The sequence below is a fragment of the Carcharodon carcharias genome, chromosome 17 (genome assembly GCF_017639515.1).
Source record: "Carcharodon carcharias isolate sCarCar2 chromosome 17, sCarCar2.pri, whole genome shotgun sequence".
Lineage (NCBI taxonomy): Eukaryota > Metazoa > Chordata > Chondrichthyes > Lamniformes > Lamnidae > Carcharodon > Carcharodon carcharias.
Window position 1 is genome coordinate 25,814,269 of NC_054483.1, and position 19,058 is coordinate 25,833,326.

Sequence of the window (19,058 nt, forward strand, 5' to 3'; positions counted from 1 at the left end):
AACAAGATGTTTGTTCGCTTGTTACAAGGGGCAAAAGCCAGTTTTATCTCCAATCAGCCCTATTTGCCCATATTAATATGCTCTTTCATCATGTGTGTACAACGCACTCGAGTTATATACTACAAATGTACTTGATCAATAAACTCAAAACATTTTGGTAAAGTTGTAAATTGTTTGAGGCCTGACAAAATTAGTTCAGATGACTTCATTTTGCTTTATTTTGTTGGTTCTCTCTCTCTCTCTTTTTCCTCCCTCCCACCAAGAATTACATCTCTGAAAAGTTAACCTTTAGCCTTGATTACCAAAGGCGTACAAATTTTGAAACCAGATTAAACAGATTCAGAACCTGAGGGATGCCCCCTCTTGACAATGCCCATCACCAACTCAAACAGTAAATGTTCTACCACATACAACACGCGGCACTTTTGACTTTTCCGAGCATTTGAAGAATGTGTTGCTGTCTGTAGCCAGATAGAAGTAGATGGACTCCGTCAATGGCAGGAAATGTTTGCATATTTATTTTTTTTTAAGTCGAGCTCGTGGCTGGGCTGACCGACAAGCCCAGCTGAAGAGAGTCCAGGGTCAATCTTCCTCACTCTGGAGGAAACTATGTGTCGTGACTTAAATGTCCATCTCAAATTGGGCATCATCTCCTGTTGAAGCAAAACAAAACAAAAAAGGTGTTCAGTGACCTTTTCATTATTACAAGGTTGACGCAACTGTCAGAAGATGGTTGGTTACCTGACCCTCCATTTATGCCCACCTCCCACCCCATCTTTACAGGGCAGACTCACTTTTGACAAGAGATTGCTTCCACAATATTGCAATACCTCATTCATGTTCTCATTCTTCACATTTAACTTGCTGGAAAAAATATGGTAGCCCACCGGGCCAGGAATGAAGCAGCACAGTGCAATCAGGTCCCATGTTTCTCACATGCAGATTTTACGAGATAGTCATCAGAATTGCAAGCCGTGTTGATTAACCCCCTCATTAATCCAGTCATACTGAAGCCAAATATCATGTCTCAATTGTTTGCTGGTGTAGAGAGCAGTTATCGCCATCGTGCGCCTGTTCTGCAGTAAGACCTGGATTGTGCATCAGTGACACATAAGAGTGCTAGAGAAATTCCACCAGCAACGCCTCCTCTGCATCCTCCGGATTCAACAGCAGGACCGTCGAACAAACGCCAGTGTCTTGTTGAAGTTAGCTCCACAAGCCTTCAGGCAAAACTCATGCAAGATCAACTATACTGGACTGGACACAACGTCTGGATGCCCAAAAGCATCACAGCCGCCAGGTCCTGTTTTCTCAACTCTCAAATGACCAGTGTTCCAGCGTGGATAAAGAAAACATTTCAAAGACACTGTGAAGCTCTCCTTGAAGTGCGGCAGCGTGGACATTAATGACTGGGCATTAATGTTACCAATTGCTCAAAATGCTTACAACTTGTCCATCAAGTTGCATCACACTTTGAGTTACAATGTCCTAATGATGAGGCAGAGAAGGAAAGAAAAGGAAGCAAACCCTGCACTCTGGATCCCTCGTAGGGCATCCTGCCCTATGTGCCCAAAGATCTATGGGTCAAGAATCGGCCGGTTCAGTCACTACAGAAACTCACCAACCAGTGTCGACATCATCCTCAAATCGAGGGACAGCTGATGAAGACAAAGCTCAAATCAGAGACTCTAGTTTGGATGGACTAAATATACAATAACAGTGCTGGTGTTAAGTGGATAACACAAACTAACACCCCTACCCCATGCAATGTGCCCTTCCCGGAAATCCTACCAATACACCGGCTCCCATGACTTACCACCTGCTGCCTTCTCCTCATGACTGTTCACGTGATTTGCTGCTGGCTTCACCTTCTCTGCTGTATTCGGACTTGTGACACCCGGAATGTTTGGAAGATCACGCGGAGGAGTCCTGGCAACAGGGGAATTGCGGCATTCCATGAGGAATTTGCGGTCATAAATAATGCGGGTGCCTGCAACATGAAAGCAATGCAGTGATCAGAACAAGAGGGAGTTAATGTTATTCATTACAAGTGTGCAGGTTTTACAGACTTGGATCATGTTTTCTCAGGCTGCACTGCCACGATGGAAGGACGCTTGCTGTTTTGAATGATGTTTTTCCACAAGAAACCAGAGTACTCCAGGTTGGATCCTAGCCCGTGATGTCATTGAGAGGATTGCAGTATCAAGTACGTTTAAGCAGCCAGGGATCCAGTTCAAGTTCATGAACCCTGTGTTACAGCACCTTCCAAATTCGCTACCATGACAGCATGAAAGAATATTCATCAGTTCACTAAATATCATGCATATTCAAAACTGTACTGATTGCCTTTAAAATGTTCTCTCCGAGGGACAGCATTTTAAATGCTACTTTCAATTAGCACCTCAGGGTTTTGCTGGTCCTTGTGGCAGTGGTCCACACTGCCTAAGTTAATTTCCTACTCTCAAGTCTTTAAATTTTGACTAAGATCTTTGTTCAAATGCCCTACACTTGTGGGAACCTTCCCTTACAGATCACTACCATTTTATCATACACAGAGACAAGGGAGTGATGTCCTTGAACCAATAGTATGTCATCTATCTGAAAGCCAAATCTAGTCAATTCAGCCCTTCAAACTGACTTAGGCATCCTGTTTCCAACGAAGACACAGGAATTCAGCTGAAAGCTTTGTTTTGAGGTTTTTCACCAAAGCAGGCATGCTTTCTCTCACAGATATCTGCTTCCTTTTCCAGCCTCAGCCAGTGTTATCAGCTGAAGGCACAAAGTGTTTGTAATTCATGGAATGTGAGCATTTCTGGCAAGGTCAGCATTTATTGCCCATCCCATTAGGACGTGGCGGTGAGCTGCCTTCTTGAACCTCTGCAGTCCATGTGGTGAAGGTACACCTACAGTGCTGTTAGGAAGAGATTCTGACCCAGCAATGACGAGGGACCAGGGATATAGGGCAGAATCTTCTGCTCTTGCTGGTGGAGAGCTTGGAGGCAGAAAGGGCAGATAATTAGGCGGGATAAGGGCGGCTTGGCCGATGTTCGACCTTCCCATCCCACCACCCAGTGAAGCCCTAAGTGGCCAATAAATGACCACTAAAGGGCCTCATCCCATCATTGCTGCTATTTGCCTGGCTGTAGGTGGAGCTGTTGCCATGTGGTGTAGAAAACAGCATATGGTGTTCACATGCCCCTGCTGCCCTTGTCCTTCTAGAAGCAAGTTGGAAGGTGCTGTTGAAAGAACTTCAGTGAGTTGCTCTAGCGCACCTTAGATATTGTACATGTTGCTGGCACTGTGCATCAGTGGTGGAGGGAGTGCCAATCAAGCGGTCTGCTTTGTCCTGGATGATGCTGAGCTTCTTGTGTTGTTGGAGCTGCACTCACCCAGCTAAGAGGGGGAGTATTCCATCACACTCCTGACTTGTGCCTTGGAGATGGAGGACAGACTTTGGGGAATAGAAGGTGAGTTATTCAATGCAGAATTCCCAGCCTCTAAACTGTTCTAGCACCCGCAGAATTAATGTGGTTGATCCAGTCAAGTTTCTGCTCAATTGGGACTCCAGGATTTTGATGGTGGGGGATTTGAAAAGGGTGAAGGAAGTGGTTAGACTCTCTCCTTTTGGAGATGGTCATTGGATGATTATGTGCCATAAATGGCCCTTGCAACTTGGCATTCCAAGCCTAAACATTGTCCAGGTCTTACTGCCATGCAGGCAATTTAGTTCTGAAGCTTTTCACAAGCACGAATGTAATTTCTCTCTCTCACATAACCCATTTGCTTCCTTTCGAAGCCTTGGTCAATGTTATCAGCTGCAGACACACACTACATTATGCTTCTGGCTATACTCTCAGTAAAATGTGGAAAGTAATATTCTGCCGATTGTAATGTTACATAATCAAGTCTTTTTGCAGCTTAACAATTTCCGTTATCTGGCGGCATGGAGCCCAATGATGGGTAATGAAAACAGGCAGTTAACTGAAGTATTGCTGATACTTAACATGACACAGTAATGCTTTAGGCTACTGGACGCAAGAAACTGTTGTACAAAAGAAATGTTATATCAAGTGTGCAGGGAGGTGCTTGCTCATGTGAGGTACTTTCCTTCAAACATTGTGCCTGGTCATCAAGAAGGTAGAAAATGAATGCCTGTACAATACAAGACTGACGGGGTTGGGTTTATTCCACTTTATCCATCTTCTGGGTGTTTTGTTGGGGTATGGCTCTGTTAATCCATATGGTGGACGTGGGGTTAAACTGCACGTACAGTGGCAAGTGGAGTATTTGACCAGGAGGGGGCGGGGTGGTGGGACGGAATGGAGAACAGTACAACCAATCCAATCATCAGAATGGATAACTGTATACAATGAACCCAATCTCCTCCTACTCTGAGCACAGGATTTTGGAGCATATTAGGATATAGAACATTGGTGCCAGGGATTGAATTCTGATTGAACAAACCACTTGCAGCATATGTGTCCACTGAGCTACTGATGAGGTCTGTTCAATAATGTTCATTAAGATTTGGTGTCTGTGAGCCAAGAGCTATTTGAAAACTGGGCACCCATTCAAGTCAATGTTGAACGAACAAACATAAACTCAAGGTTACTAGAAACATTATCCACTTAAAGATAATATTCAAAGACATAACATGTACATCTGGCAATGTAGAAATATTTCTCCCAACAACAGGTTTGTCACCTTCAGTTAATGAGGTATGTTCTAAAAAGCTTTCACTGCAACTTGAGCAGATAGCCTCCCTTTTTTCTGTTGTCAGCGCTGTGATCCTGGTCACATTTATTCTCTTTGTGGAGTAATGCCCACTTAACCCTTGTCAATTTGTGCCAATATTTGGACAGAATGCGATGAGGTCACAGAGGGAATGTTTATCGTGGGACTATCAGCATTTGGAGGATACTGACTTCAAATAGTCATCCCTGATAAAAAAAAGGGCATACAACGTGAGCAAACAAAGTCAAGGAGGAATAGCAAGCCAATAAATGATTAAGCTTCTGTACAGATGATGAACTGCCCCATTTTGAACATTGTTGATTTGACACTTTGTTTGTCTTTAAAAACCTTATATAATCTCAATATCTGATACCGTACTCTGAAATGGTACAAAAAAGAGGTTGCTATTACTTAGTGTTGAACTCAACAAAATACGCCCAACAGGATGTAGAGAAGCAGGGATAATTTTGGTCAATATAATCTGTGTGAGAATCTGTTCCTTATCACTGTGGCAATTGCTGTGCGACATTATTCCTCCAGTAAAAGATGGGGTGAACAATTTCTTGGAAAAAGAAAACACTGTGGATGCTGTAAATTTGTAATCAATATATTATACTGGAAATTCTTTAGGTCAGGCAGCCACCTATGGACAGACAAGCTAAGTTAATGATTCAGGTCAATGAAGTTAGCTGTTCTCATCCCCACCTGGGATAACTGTACCTCAAAGCTTACTCTGAAGCTGCACAGGATGAAAAGGCTGGGAGTAAGTCTTACCATAGCTCCTGCCAAAAATGGTGTTGGGTGCCTTGGGAACCAGAGAGGTGAAGGATTAAGAAAAGACATTTCTCTAAATAAAAACCAATACATGGTGAAGTGGGTCTGGGTGATGGGGGCGTGAAACATAACACCAAATTATAAAAATCAACTTCTAAAAATATCTTAATTGTCTTTACTGGTTAGCAGTTACAAAGCATTTACAATCCAGCTTGGCTAACAACTGACTGGGAGACGGTGGTATAGCGATATTGTCACCGGACTAGTATTCTAGAGACCGAGCATTATGCTCTGGGGAGGCGGGCTCGAATCCCACCATAGCAGATGGTGAAATGTGAATTAAATAAAAATCTGGAATTAAAAGTCTGATGATGACCATGAAACCATTGCCGACTTTCATAAAACCCCATCTGCTTCGCTAATGTCCTTCAGGGAAGGAAATCTGCTGTCCTTATTTGGTATAGTCTGCATGTGGCTCCAGACCCACAGCAATGTGGTTAACTCTTAAAAATGGCCTCTGAGCAAGGGTGATTAGGGATGAGTAAAAAATGCTGGCCTAGCCAGCGATGCCCACGTCCCATGAACAAATAAAAAAAAAATTCCCTTTTTTAAATATAGACTGCATCTGCTTCTTGATTTAAAACAGTTCGAGATGGCAGGCAGGACTTTTGCGCTAACATAGGAGCAAGAACAGAGGTGGGCAGGTAATTCTGTGGCATAGGCCTGCATGCCAGTTTGCCGGCACCATTTTTCTGAGGGGCAGATCAAGGGCAGAATCGCTACCCAGCTCACCCACAAGCAGCAGGAAGCTTAATACAATTGAAAGGCCACTAACTGGAGGCTGACTGGCATCAGGAGCAGTGCAGCTGTCTGTAAGCAGCCTCCTGGCAGAAGGCTTGGAGACCTGCTCCTGCCTACATGGCCACAGTTGTAGCTGCAGGTTGCCCTATGGAGGAGCTTCCCCTCTACATGGTGGAGTAGCAGCTGTGATCATTTTTATTTCAGTTTTGTTCTAGTTGCTGGGAGCACAAGCTGGAGATGTTCCTCCTCTCACTCTCTTGCACTGGAAGGCTGCATAGGTCCTCCAGCTTTGACAGCCCAACCGCCATCTTTAATTAGCGCTCCCCTATTCAGGGAAAAAAAATTACTGCTGGGTGACTGTGCCTGACAAAGTGCTGGGTCAAGACCCCCATTTGACCCCGACGTCAAGGTCCTGACCCAAAATCATACCCAATGTTTCACTGGAATTCGCCAAAATCACATTTTAAAGTGTGCAGAGAGCACAACTAAAATAGCTGTACCTGCAATTAAATGATTGCTTGTCTTGTATATTGGCAGTTTGAATGGGATCATATAAAAATTCTTCCACAAGTGCAGGATGCAAGAGTCGTACAGGAGTTGATTTTGTTGTTGTCGCAAATGCAAAAACCTTCATTAATCTGCTGAGCCCCATCGTTTACTCATTCAACAGGTTCAGCTTTTAAGCCGACTCTGTAATGTGTAGCTCAGGGTACAGTGTGAAATACCTAAGTGCTGTTAACTGAAACTGGAGACAGGCTTAGATTTCCCAACTATGACAAGGTGCGTGCCTCAACTCAAACCCAATTTTCAACACATCTATTCACAAGCAAATGTGTGGGTTTGGCCAATTGAGAATTAGGAAACAGCCAATCATCATTATGTTCCAATTAGCAACAAGATGGAGCCCTGCTATGACAAAGGGCAAACTAATGAACACTTGGACTGGAGGAAGGATGTGAACTTTGTGTGAATTGTCCATCTCATTACATTTTTAAGGGAAAATGTAAAACTTGATGATGAAAGATGCTCTTGAGAACCTTGACCTGTGTGTTCTTGTTGAACTTGTTCCAGGTGGCGATGTGATGATTCAGCCACAGTGTCAAGACCAATTATTCTGTTTCATCATTTTCCAATTTCTGGTGACATTGTTTTTGTCACAGGCAGTTCAGGACACAAAATAAAAGCAAGATATTGTGGATGCTGGAGATCTGAAATAAAAACATTAGGTGCTGGAAAAACACAGCAGGTCTGGCAGCTTCTGTAGAGAGAGAAACTCAAATCCAATATGATTCTTCTTCGGAACCCCTCCGTTCCGGAGAATAGTCATATTTGATTTGAAACTTTAACTGTTTTTCTCTCTCTACAGATGCTGCCAGACCTGCTGAATTTTTAAAGCACTTTCTGCTTTTTGTTCAGGACACATGATCATTTCCTCAATTCATCTTGAGCTTATACAAATTGATGCCACATGTTGAGGAGAGAAATAGGGCATTTCTTAACAGAGTGAAGAATCAAAAGGATGGGTCTTCACTCCTTCTCCAAGAGTACCACAAGTAGAAACCTGGATGCAGATCATATCATGATCCTGTTAGACAATGACACCCGAGGGAAGATGAACAGGAAAAATGCACCTTTTCCACCACCAATTTTCTCTTCTGCCATTAACTGTGGGCCACGGTACAATCCCACTGTACAAATTAGGCAGTAACTGAGTATTGTGTTGGAGTCCAATTCAGCGTGTAACGGGAAGGACAAATTCTCAACCTATCTAGAAGGAAGATGAATGAGTAACTGGACTGACTGCACAGCCTCAAATGCTTAATAGCTTCACTCTAATCAACCATACTCAAGTCGGATACCTCACAGTGTACTGAAGTGATGTGAACTGCTGCTTGCAACCACATCTTTCAGTACCTCTCTGATGTGGCCATGACTCATGTGCAAGTCTTCACAATGGAGATCAGCTGGCTGTCCAATCTGTAACTGACTTCTTTCGAGCTCACACACTAATCTGACCATGGGAGGAAACTGAGGTCCAACTTTCCCCCTCAACCCAATGGTGTTGAGGCCAATTCTAGCTTTCCAATGTGAAAATTAAAAGCTCCCTTCCTAATCTGTACAGTTCAGCTATTCACTGAACGAATGGAGAAGCAAAAACTAAAATAACTGGAAAAACTCAGCAGGTCTGACAGCATCTGTGGAGAGGAAGACAGTTAACGTTTCGAGTCAGTTTGACTCTTCATCAGAAAGGAGAAGCACCATTCCCTCCCCCCCACAAAATAAATTAACATGCAGGACAATAAGTGTTCATTCTTTCCCTTTTCTGATCGCAGAATGAAATGCAAAGTAAAAGTAAGAATGATACAATGATTACAGAACAGGAGACCATTGGGCCCATTATGTCTGTGCCACAGCCCAACAAAAACAAGTCACCTCGTGCCACTCCCTCACTTCTTTTGGTGTATTCTGCATTTTTTTCTCTCTTCAGATAATTATCTGATTCTCTTTTAAAAGCCACAATCAAATCTGCCTCCACCACACTCTCTCAGGCAGTGCATTTCAGGTCCTCACCACTGGCTGCGTGAAAAGGTTTTTCCTTATGTCACCATTGCTTCTTTTGCCATCATCTTAAATCTGTGCCTTCTAGTCCTTGGTTCTTGCTCTGTCCAGACCCCAAATGATTTTGAACACCTTTCTCAAATCTCCCTTCTGCCTCCTCTTCTCTAAGGAGGACAGTCCCAGCTTCTCCAACACTGAATCCCAGACTTGTCCTCATATTGAAGTCCCTTACCCCTGGAACCATTCGCGGAAGTCTTTTCTGCACCCTCTCTGGTACCTTCACATCCTTCAAGTGTGGTTCCCAGAGCTGGACAGAAACCTCCAGTTGAGCCATCTCTTCACACTTCTCTACATTGTCATTGCCATGTGTCCACCCTGCTCCTCACAGTTCATCATGGTTCTAAGTTCTGTGTCATCTGCAAATTTTAAAATTAAGCCACATGCACCCAAGTCTAGGTTATTAATATTGATCAAGAAAAGCAGTGGTCCTAATACCAATCCCTCAGGAACCCCACAGTACATCTTCCTTCGGTCTGAAAAACAACCATTCCCCATTATTCTTGTTTCCTGTCACTCAGCCAACCTTGTATCCATACTGCCACTGTCCTTTTCACTCCAAGGACTTCAACATTACTAACAAGCCTGTTATGTAGCATTTTATAGAATGTCTTTCAGAAGTCCATGTATACCACATCAACAACATTATTCTCATCAACCCTCGCTGCTACCTCATCAAAACAATACAGCTACACGAGATAAACTACATTTTTCCTTAATTAATCTGGATTTGTCCAAGTGACTTAATTTTGCCCCAGGTTTTTCTTCTGAAAACTGGACCTGATACATGCCTTTCAAATTATGAGGGGATAGGATCGTGTAGAAGTAGAGAGGATGTTTCCATTTATGGGGCAAGTCCAAAAAGTCATCAATACAAAGTCATGACTGAAAAAAATCTAATGAAGAATTCAGGAGAAACTTCTTTGCCCTGAGATCGGCGAGAATGTGGAACTCTCTGCCGCAGGAACTGATAACAACAGAGGGAGAAAGAAGCAGAAGGTTATGTTGATAGGGTGAGATGAAGTAGGATGGGTGGAGACTCATGTGGAGCATAAGCACCAGCATGGAGCAAAAGCTCCTGTTTCTCTGTTGCAGATTCCATATAAAATCGCATTGGATACATGACGACACTTCAAAACGATTGAACTGGCTTTGGGAGGTCCCAAAGTGGTGAAAGGTACTATAAATCTACACATCTTTCTTTATCCGACACTCTGCTCTTCCATCAGAACCACCCTGGTGGATTACAGGTATCCCTCCGACAGCGAAGCAGTCAAACTTCATAGGGGGCAGAGAACTGTGAGGACCAACATGAGCAGTAGTTGGTTAGCTATATGAAGACTTGGATAATGTATCAGGTTTCCTTTATTTCTCAACAGACCTCCTGGACACCACTAAAACATCAGCTTGCTCAGTGAACATCAGGAGATCCTAAACCCATCCTTGAGCCAGAAGCCCAACTTCCAATAGTCTCCCACTGAAGGGATTGGGAAAGGGATCAGAAAGAATGGAGTGCCTGTACTCTGCCAGTAGCTCTACCATCCTTCAGATCTTGTCATCACACGGAATGGTTGCATTTATCCCAATGTGAAACAAATAAAATAGAGGATGAAGGAAGATACTATTTGGTATCATCTGTAAGACCAAGAGGTTTACCATGGGTGATTGTCTTGCAGCCTCTCATACTTAGGATAGAGAAGCAGATCATGCCATTTACCTCAGAGCTCATTGCAATGGACACAGCAGTCATTCAATTATTATTCGCCTTTATGATCAAAACCAAACAACTCCTATTACAAAGTATAGCTGAACGAGTTCAAAATCAGGTTGGGTGTGATGCCTCTCCCATTAATGAGCCTGTCAACACTGTTCAGACTGCATTAAGACTTCGATTAAGTGTCTATCTCAGTAACACCCTCACCTCAAGAGTCACAAGGTTGTGCAAGTCCCACTCCAGACGCTTGAGCACAAAATTTGGGTTAACTGTCCTGTGCTGCACAATTGGAGATGCTGTCTTTTGGATGAGATGTTAGCGTGAAGACCAGCCAGCCCTTTCAGGTGGACATGAAAGATCCCATGGCACTATTTCAAAAAAGGGCAAGAGTTTCTCACAATATTTATCCCTCAACCAATAAAGATTTTCTGGTCATTATCACATGGCTATTTGTGGGAGTTGGTTGTGCCTAAATTGGCTGCCATGTCACATTACATCAGCGACCACACTTCAAAACTGCTTCAGTGGACAGATGAAGAAAACTCATGTTGACAAGACAATGGAGAGGTGACGGGCGCCATGAACAAAATGCCAGCATGAAGCAATGTCTACAGTGCACTAGGTGTGAAAAATGCATTGCAAAGAGAGATCACGTAACACCGTCCAGTGGTACCTCCATTCAACCAGGAAAGTGCTGAGACTCTCCAGTGTGTACTATTTAATTGTCATAACTACGTCAAAGGCAGATTAACAATCTCTGGTTGGATCTTAATAGGAACACATGATAGGAAGCAATCTAAAAGATGTACACTGGCTTACTAGAAAGGAGGCATATTCAAATAATTGCTAAGAACTGCTATAAGTTTCAATCAAACAGTTTATCAGTATCCTGCAACTTGCTAAGACTGTTGTTCACTTTGGACCATTCCTCAATGGTCAAGGGCCGTCTTACTGAGCAAAGCCTTGCCCAAGGGCCACTCACAATGAGACTCATTATACTTGATGGGACTCAGATCTGCGCTTGTAATCTCAGATTTCAATCTTGCAACTGCACACGTGTCTGATGGCGACAAGTGTGCTTTCCCATAAGGGAAACGAAACTGAGACAAAAGCTAATTTTAGTACTGTACTTTTGATCCTTTTTTAAATTCACCCATAGGGTGTGAGCATCACTGACTGGGTCAGCATTTATTGCCAATCCCTAATTGCCCTTGAGAGCTGAGTGGCTTGCTAGGCTATTTGAGAGGGCATTTAAGAGTTAACCACATTGCTATGGGTCTGGAATCACATGTAAGCCAGACCAGGTAAGGATGGCAGATTTCCTTCCCTAAAGGACATTTTTAGTGAACCAGATGTGTTTTCACAACAATCAACAATGGTTTCATGGTCATCATTAAGCTTTTAATTCCAGATTTTTTTTATTGAATTCAAATTTCGCCATCTGGGAAATCCCACCTTGATGGGATTCGAACTCGGGCCACCAGAGCTTTACCCTGGGCATCTGGAGTACTAGTCCAGTGACAATACCACCATACCACCGCCTCCCCAGTAAACGAATAGTGCCCTTGCTATTCTTTATTGACCAAGTATTTTTCTCAGGAAACGATGACACCACACTACCATGCCCTTCCCTAATTAACCTGATAACACCCGCTGAGTCAAAATCCTGCAACTCCCTCTCTCACAGCACTGTGGGTGTACCTACACCACAGGGACTGCTGCGGTTCAAGAAGGCTGCTCACCACCACCTTCTCAAGTGCAGCTGAGGAAGGGCAGTAAAGACTGGCTCAGCTAGTGATGCTCACATCCCATGAATGAATAAGAAAAAGCTCAGCAGAGGCCATTAGCAGTCAAACACACAGTGGGACTGTAGTCACATCGAGACCAGATAGGGTAGAATGGCAGGCTTCCTTCCCTCAAGGTGGCATTCAAACTGTTGAGTACTTTTCGAAAACCTGGCAGCTTCACACTCAGTTTTGAAGGTGCCAGCTCACAAAGCGCTGTTTTTATTGAGTTCAATTTCACAATTTGCTATGGTGGGACTCATCCCATGTCATGAACACAACACTACCATATTGAAGATTAAATAGCTGCTCCAACATGACCACTTCGTTGTATTCTAACAGGGATCTGTACTTTGTTCTAGCCTGATCACAATCCTATCGCCAGACAGGGACCTCCAAGAACACATGCAGCAACAAGTCTCCCGGGGACCACAAGTGGCAGAAAGGTAACCTACAAACAACCTGTATTGTCATAAAAACAAAATACTGCGGATGCTGGAAATATGAAACAAAAACAGAAAATGTTGGAAAAACTCAGCAGCTCTGGCAGCATCTGTGGAGAGAGAAACAGAGTTAACGTTTCGAGTTTGCATGACTCTTCTTCAGAGCCTGTATTATTATTAACCTGTATCATCAGTTCCTCTGGGAAAAACAGCTCTCAGTCAGCAAATTAGATAACAGCCTTTCCAGTATTTCCAGAGAAATGAGTGTTCAGAAGGTAGCCACTTGGCACAGGATGCCACTGCTGGTTCTTTCAAAGAGAGATTCAGTTCATCCCACTCGCTTACTTTTTCCACATAGCCCTGCAAATTTTTCCTTTAAGTACTTATTCAATTCCTTTTTGAAAGTTACTCTTGAATCTGCTTCCACCACCCTTTCAGGCATTCTGCATACATTCTAGATAATAAAAATTCTCCGTGCCTCCATTTCTCACTCAGCCCTCCCCGGGGTTGCCAATGTAAGTAAAATGATGATCACCGCGGTGATTTCAAAACATGCCAAGTCACAGGTTGTGGCACAGTACATTTCACTGTGGTGCAGCAGAGGAAAATGACTTTCAGCTTCTTGTGAAATGGACTGGAGGAAGGGCTGCAGTTCCCTCCATGGCAGGAGCTGCCTAGCCTCAAACACACGCTCTCGCAACACAAATTTGCCAAACTCCCTTCCAACTCACACAAAGTGTCTATCTTATCATGCACAGACAGCAGACCAAGGTCAGGGGAAGCTCAAGATGAGAGTAGCAGGAGCAGAAAAGAGAGAAATTAATTAGTAGTCAAGTACCTTTCAACCTCAAACATGTACCTCACCTAATTCAAAATGCCAGAGATATTTCTCATCTTTTAAGATTCTTTGCTTTGAGTAAGAGAACAAACTGAATACATAAATACCTAACTGCAACACCGATCTGCACTTTGTCCACTGGTTTGAAATATGCAGACAGCAGAATTTCCAGACTCAAAAATGCTCAGTGCGCCGCAGTTATTCGACAAGATGGTGTCTGCCATGATTCAGTGGCAGCACTCTCATCTCTGAGTCAGGAGGTTGTGGGACTTGAGCAAAACATCTGGGCTGACACTCTAGAGCCGGTAGTATGGGAATGCTTCACTGTCAGCGGTGCCATCTTTCAGATGAGACATGAAACCAAGGTCCTGTCTGCCCCATTCAGATGGGTGTAGAAAATCCCATGGCCGCTATTTTTCCCTCGCTGGCCTGGTCAATATTTATCCCTCAACCAACAGTACTGAAAGAGGTTTTCCAGTCCGAATCATATTTGTGGAAATCATGTTTGGGGAAACTTGCTGTGTGCAAATGGCCTGCTGTCTTTCCAACATTACAACAGGAATTCTGCTTCAAAAAGTACTTCATTGGCTGTGGAACTGTGCCGCAATAAAACAACATGAAGTTCTCGTATGCCTGCAGAAACGTCAGTGCTGATATGTACACCATCATTCCGCAAACATCAACAAGCATAGCAAGGAGACACTGAAAACTAATGATTTTTCAAATCAATTTCAAATTGCCTGGTTCCCTCAAGATCTGGAGCAACCTATGCCACACTAGGTTCTTCAGGTAGGGTGGATACAGTGGGCACTGGCTCCTCCGAGCTCAGGAGGGATAGTTTAATAGATTAACCAGCATTCCACTCCTGACCTCTCAAGCTGAGAAGCATGGGAGTGGAACTTGTCTTATCAGCTCAGGCTTGGCTGACCGATTTATACAAAAATTGCAGCTTGCAGAGGGACTAGCACCCCTTTCTTCATTGCACAGAAATGAAAGTAAAATTATTGGCGAAAGGAAGAGAGGTAGAATGCTCAATTTCCCAACCTAAGAGGAAGAATGGCTAATATTGCAAGCAACTGGCCCCAGGTACTTCAAAAGTTGATCAAAGGCTCCTGGATGACTACTTTCAAGGAGTCCAGGGAGAGAAACAAGACTGAAAAGCAACCATTTGCAAGATAGAAGCAAACAGCAAGCTTCGCAGGGTTCAAATGCAATTCAGCCAGTGAAATCGAAAAGCAAAGCCACAGACAGAACAAAGCTGTGCTTCACAGGAACAAGCACTGTTTTGGCAGCAGCTGCTAACGGACATGGCGAAAATGACAGCCTTCGTCACAGCTGCTTCACACCGGGTCAGCTCTCAGCACTGGATTTCGCGTTCATCTTTCCAACACCAGATCCCAACCATAACCATTACAACAGAACTGGAAGCGATAAATAATTTAAATCTACAAACCGATGAGGGTTTCAAATGACACTCAAATCTGCCTTTGTTGGTTGAAATGCCTAAACAGCTTGAATCAAAATGATAAAATAACATATGTTTGACAACTAATAGGAAGGATGAAAACTTCCCAGTCATCAACCTCAATTATGCTGCATAAATTTACAGATGTTAGAACTTATCACCACATCTCGTGTCAAAGAGACAGGAAACACAAAAAGCTTAGTGCAGCTCAACACGAAGTGATAAGAAAAGCTAAATCTTTATGCAAGTATGCAGAAAAAAAATTATTTTGAGGCTATAATCTAATCTGAGGCTTTGAGCGATTGTGAAGTGGTTCTTGTCGTTTCAAGTGATCCTTGCGATCGTTTTACTGCCTTGTGATCAATTTACTTGGCTGTTGGATTGTATTTTTTAATCCAGTCATCAAGGCTTACTTTCCTCCCAAACGTGACATTATTTTTGGCACAGTTTAAAAATTGGCACATTTGTGCGTCTCATGTTTTGAAAAACTCAATTATCTTTTGCAATTTCAAACTAGTGTTGAAATTTCACCCAGCAAAGCAGATCAGCTTTCCTTGTGGGGTCCTACATCCTGACACCCGTCACACTTGCACCAATATTACTTTTGATTACATCATGTTGTTCAGTAGCAGCAAGGAGAGGGGAGGAATTAGGGTGCAGTGGGGGAAGGAAGAGGGGTTCAAAGGAGCGAGGGAACCGAATACCAGGGAGGGTAGGGTGATTAGTGGGTGAGGAGGAGTGAGGGGAGGAAAGATCAGGGAAATGACGGGGATCCGTGGTGGGGGGGGGGCATCAGTGGGGAGGGGGTTAGGGGTTAGCGGGGGCAGGAGGGATCGACAGGGAGGAGGGGAGATCAGCGGGGGGGGGGGGGGGGATTAGCAGGGGGGAGGATCAGCAGGGGAGGGGGATCAGTGGCGGGGGGGGGAGGGAGATCAGTGGGAGGTTGGGGGCAGGGAATCAGTGGGGTGTGCAGGAGAGAAATCAGTGAGGGGGTGGGGGGAATCAGTGGAGAGAATCTTGTGAAGTTAGGTAGAGGAATCAGTAGGGGAGGGAACAGTGCGGAGGTGTCAGATGGGGAATGGGATCAGCGGGGGAGTGGGAGGGTTGGAGAATTACATCAAGTGGGGGGCAATGGGGAATCAGTCGGGGGGGAGGAGGATCAGTGGAAGAATGGTAGGATCAGAGGGGGAGGGCGGATTAGTGCGGAGGAGGAGATCAGTGGAGGGGGGAGATCATGGAGGGGGAGGAGATCAGTGGGGGGGGAGGAGATCAGTGGGGGGGGAGGAGATCAGTGAGGGGGGTGGAGATCAGTGGGGGGGAGGAGATCAGTGGGGGGGAGGAGATCAGTGGGGGGGGTGGAGATCAGTGGAGGGGGTAGAGGAACGATCAGTGGGGAAGGGGGAACGATCAGTGGAGAAGGGGGAACGATCAGTTGCGGGAGAGATCAGTGGGGGGTGGGGGAGATCAATGGGGGTGAGGGGGAGATCAATGGGGAGAGGGGGAGATCAGTGGGGGAGGGGGAGATCAGTGGGGGGGGTGATCAGTTGTTGGGGGGAGATCAGTTGTGGGCGGTGGTGATCAGTGGGGGAGGTGGAGATCAGTGGGGGGAGATCAGTGGGTGTGGGGGGGGAGATCAGTGGGTATGGGGCGGAGATCAGTGGGTGTGGGGGGGAGATCAGTGGATATGGGGTGGAGATCAGTGGGTGTGGGGGGGAGATCAGTGGGTATGGGGGGGAGATCAGTGGGTGTGGGGGGGAGATCAGTGGGTGTGGGGGGGAGATCAGTGGGTGTGGGGGGGGAGATCAGTGGGTATGGGGGGGAGATCCGTGGGTGTGGGGCGGAGATCAGTGGGTGTGGGGGGGGAGATCAGTGGGTGTGGGGGGGGGAGATCAGTGGGTATGGGGGGGAGATCAGTGGGTGTGGGGCGGAGATCAGTGGGTGTGGGGGGGGAGATCAGTGGGTGTGGGGGGGGAGATCAGTGGGTATGGGGGGGAGATCAGTGGGTGTGGGGCGGAGATCAGTAGGTGTGGGGGGGAGATCAGTGGGTATGGGGGGGAGATCAGTGGGTGTGGGGCGGAGATCAGTGGGTGTGGGGGGGAGATCAGTGGGTGTGGGGGGGAGATCAGTGGGTGTGGGGGGGAGATCAGTGGGTGTGGGGCGGAGATCAGTAGGTGTGGGGGGGAGATCAGTGGGTATGGGGGGGAGATCAGTGGGTGTGGGGCGGAGATCAGTGGGTGTGGGGGGGAGATCAGTGGGTGTGGGGGGGAGATCAGTGGGTGTGGGGGGGAGATCAGTGGGTGTGGGGGGGGAGATCAGTGGGTGTGGGGCGGAGATCAGTGGGTGTGGGGGGAGATCGGTGGGGGGTAGGATTGAAACCTTTTGGCCTTACCTCCTGGGGTGGTGCTGAAGAGGGTGCCCCCGGGGGTGGTGCTGTAATCTTGTGGTAACTGGGCCGAGTCGCTGACGGTCACCCTGCGGCTGGGAATGGCGCGGCTCTCGGTTTTCTGAGCTGCTCCGGACATCCTGGGGGCTGCCGTGAGCGGCTGGGCGGGCGGACAGGGGAAGCGGGGCCCGGATCTCTCTCGCTCTCTGTCTGTCCCTCACACTCAGTCAGTGACACCAGGTCCTCCCTCCCTCCCTCACTCCCTCACTCAGTCAGTCACCCACCCCTGCCCCCCCCCCACACACACACACACACACACACACACACCCACAACCAGGCCCCAGCCGCCCGCCAACGACAACATCCGCTCAGCCGGCCTCCCCACACGGCGTCATCTTCGGAAACTCTCCGGAAACAGCCGAGCGCCTTCGGGGAGCCTCCCCGACCGTACATTGCGTCATCCTCGGCAGCGCCCGGAAATAACCGAAAGTCACCGCGCCTCACCTTCCTCCCCGAGCCTATCCCCCTCGCATGCCGGAAACAGCCGAGAACCCTCGGGGAGCCACGCCGCGTGAGCATTGCGTCATCTTCGGACGTGCAGCGGGAAGAGACGAGAGCTGTTGCGTCACCCAGCCTTCGCCTCTCCGCTTGAACCTCACTTCGGAAACCCTCCGGAAATAACCGAGCGCTTTCCCCTCCTGTCTGGTGTCAGCACTTGGGGCTCAGCAGTCACCAGGAACTCTGTCCCCCATTTAGAATTTTTTTTGCCTCCCGCTCCCCCTCGCCTCCCACTCCCTCCCCTCTCCCCTCCCAAGTGCCAGTTTGTATCCTATTTTAACTTTCAGACTGAACATTTATTCTGCTATTAACACCTACTCTGGACCTATGGGCAAAATTTTACAGCCTTCCCGGTCAGCAGAATTTTCTGTTCCACACAAGTCAATAGAGTTTTCAATGGCTCGCCATATTTTACACCTGTGCCCCCGCTGCGACAGGGCCATAAAATTCTGCCCTATGTTTTGTTTCTTTACCAACCATTACCATTCCCCTTGCCTTTTATTCCATGACATCTCAATCGCCCCATCCTGAAACCCACCCCTGACCTTCCCATTTGTTCCAGCCGACCGTTCTGCCTTTTTCAACAGCATAGAACCCATCACGTTTCTACTTCTCTTCACTTTCGAAGTCGTATTGGACTGGAAACATTAACTCTGTTTCTCTTTCCACAGATGCTGCCAGACCTGCTGAGTGTTTCCAGCACTTTCTGTTTTTTTTATCCCAGCAGCCACTGTTGGTCTTCCTGCTTTGATGTTTTCACACACACCTTGGGTTAGGTGGACATTTGCCCCATGTATTCATGCATTATTTGGTTGCTCTATCCAAATCCAATTTTTCTTCGTCGTCTGCACCTTCAATGGTTTTAATATTTAAGCAACTTTGCATTTAAAGATTCAATGGATTCTGCTTTAACTTTGAGTTAGAGAATTTCTCACAGTTGGGAATAAA

The 19,058-nt window shown here is 46.0% G+C and overlaps 1 protein-coding gene across 1 annotated transcript; it reads right to left on the bottom strand.

The window, feature by feature from the left end:
* Positions 1-194: 194 nt before the first annotated feature.
* LOC121290174 (eukaryotic translation initiation factor 4E-binding protein 1-like) lies at positions 195-17,835 on the bottom strand. The gene is made up of 3 exons (XM_041210427.1): positions 17,559-17,835; positions 1,817-1,990; positions 195-653 (listed from the first exon to the last, which is right to left on the bottom strand). The coding sequence occupies exons 1-3, from the start codon at positions 17,689-17,691 to the stop codon at positions 622-624; spliced, it is 339 nt and encodes a 112-aa protein (XP_041066361.1). The 5' UTR covers positions 17,692-17,835; the 3' UTR covers positions 195-621.
* Between the last annotated feature and the right edge of the window lie 1,223 nt (positions 17,836-19,058).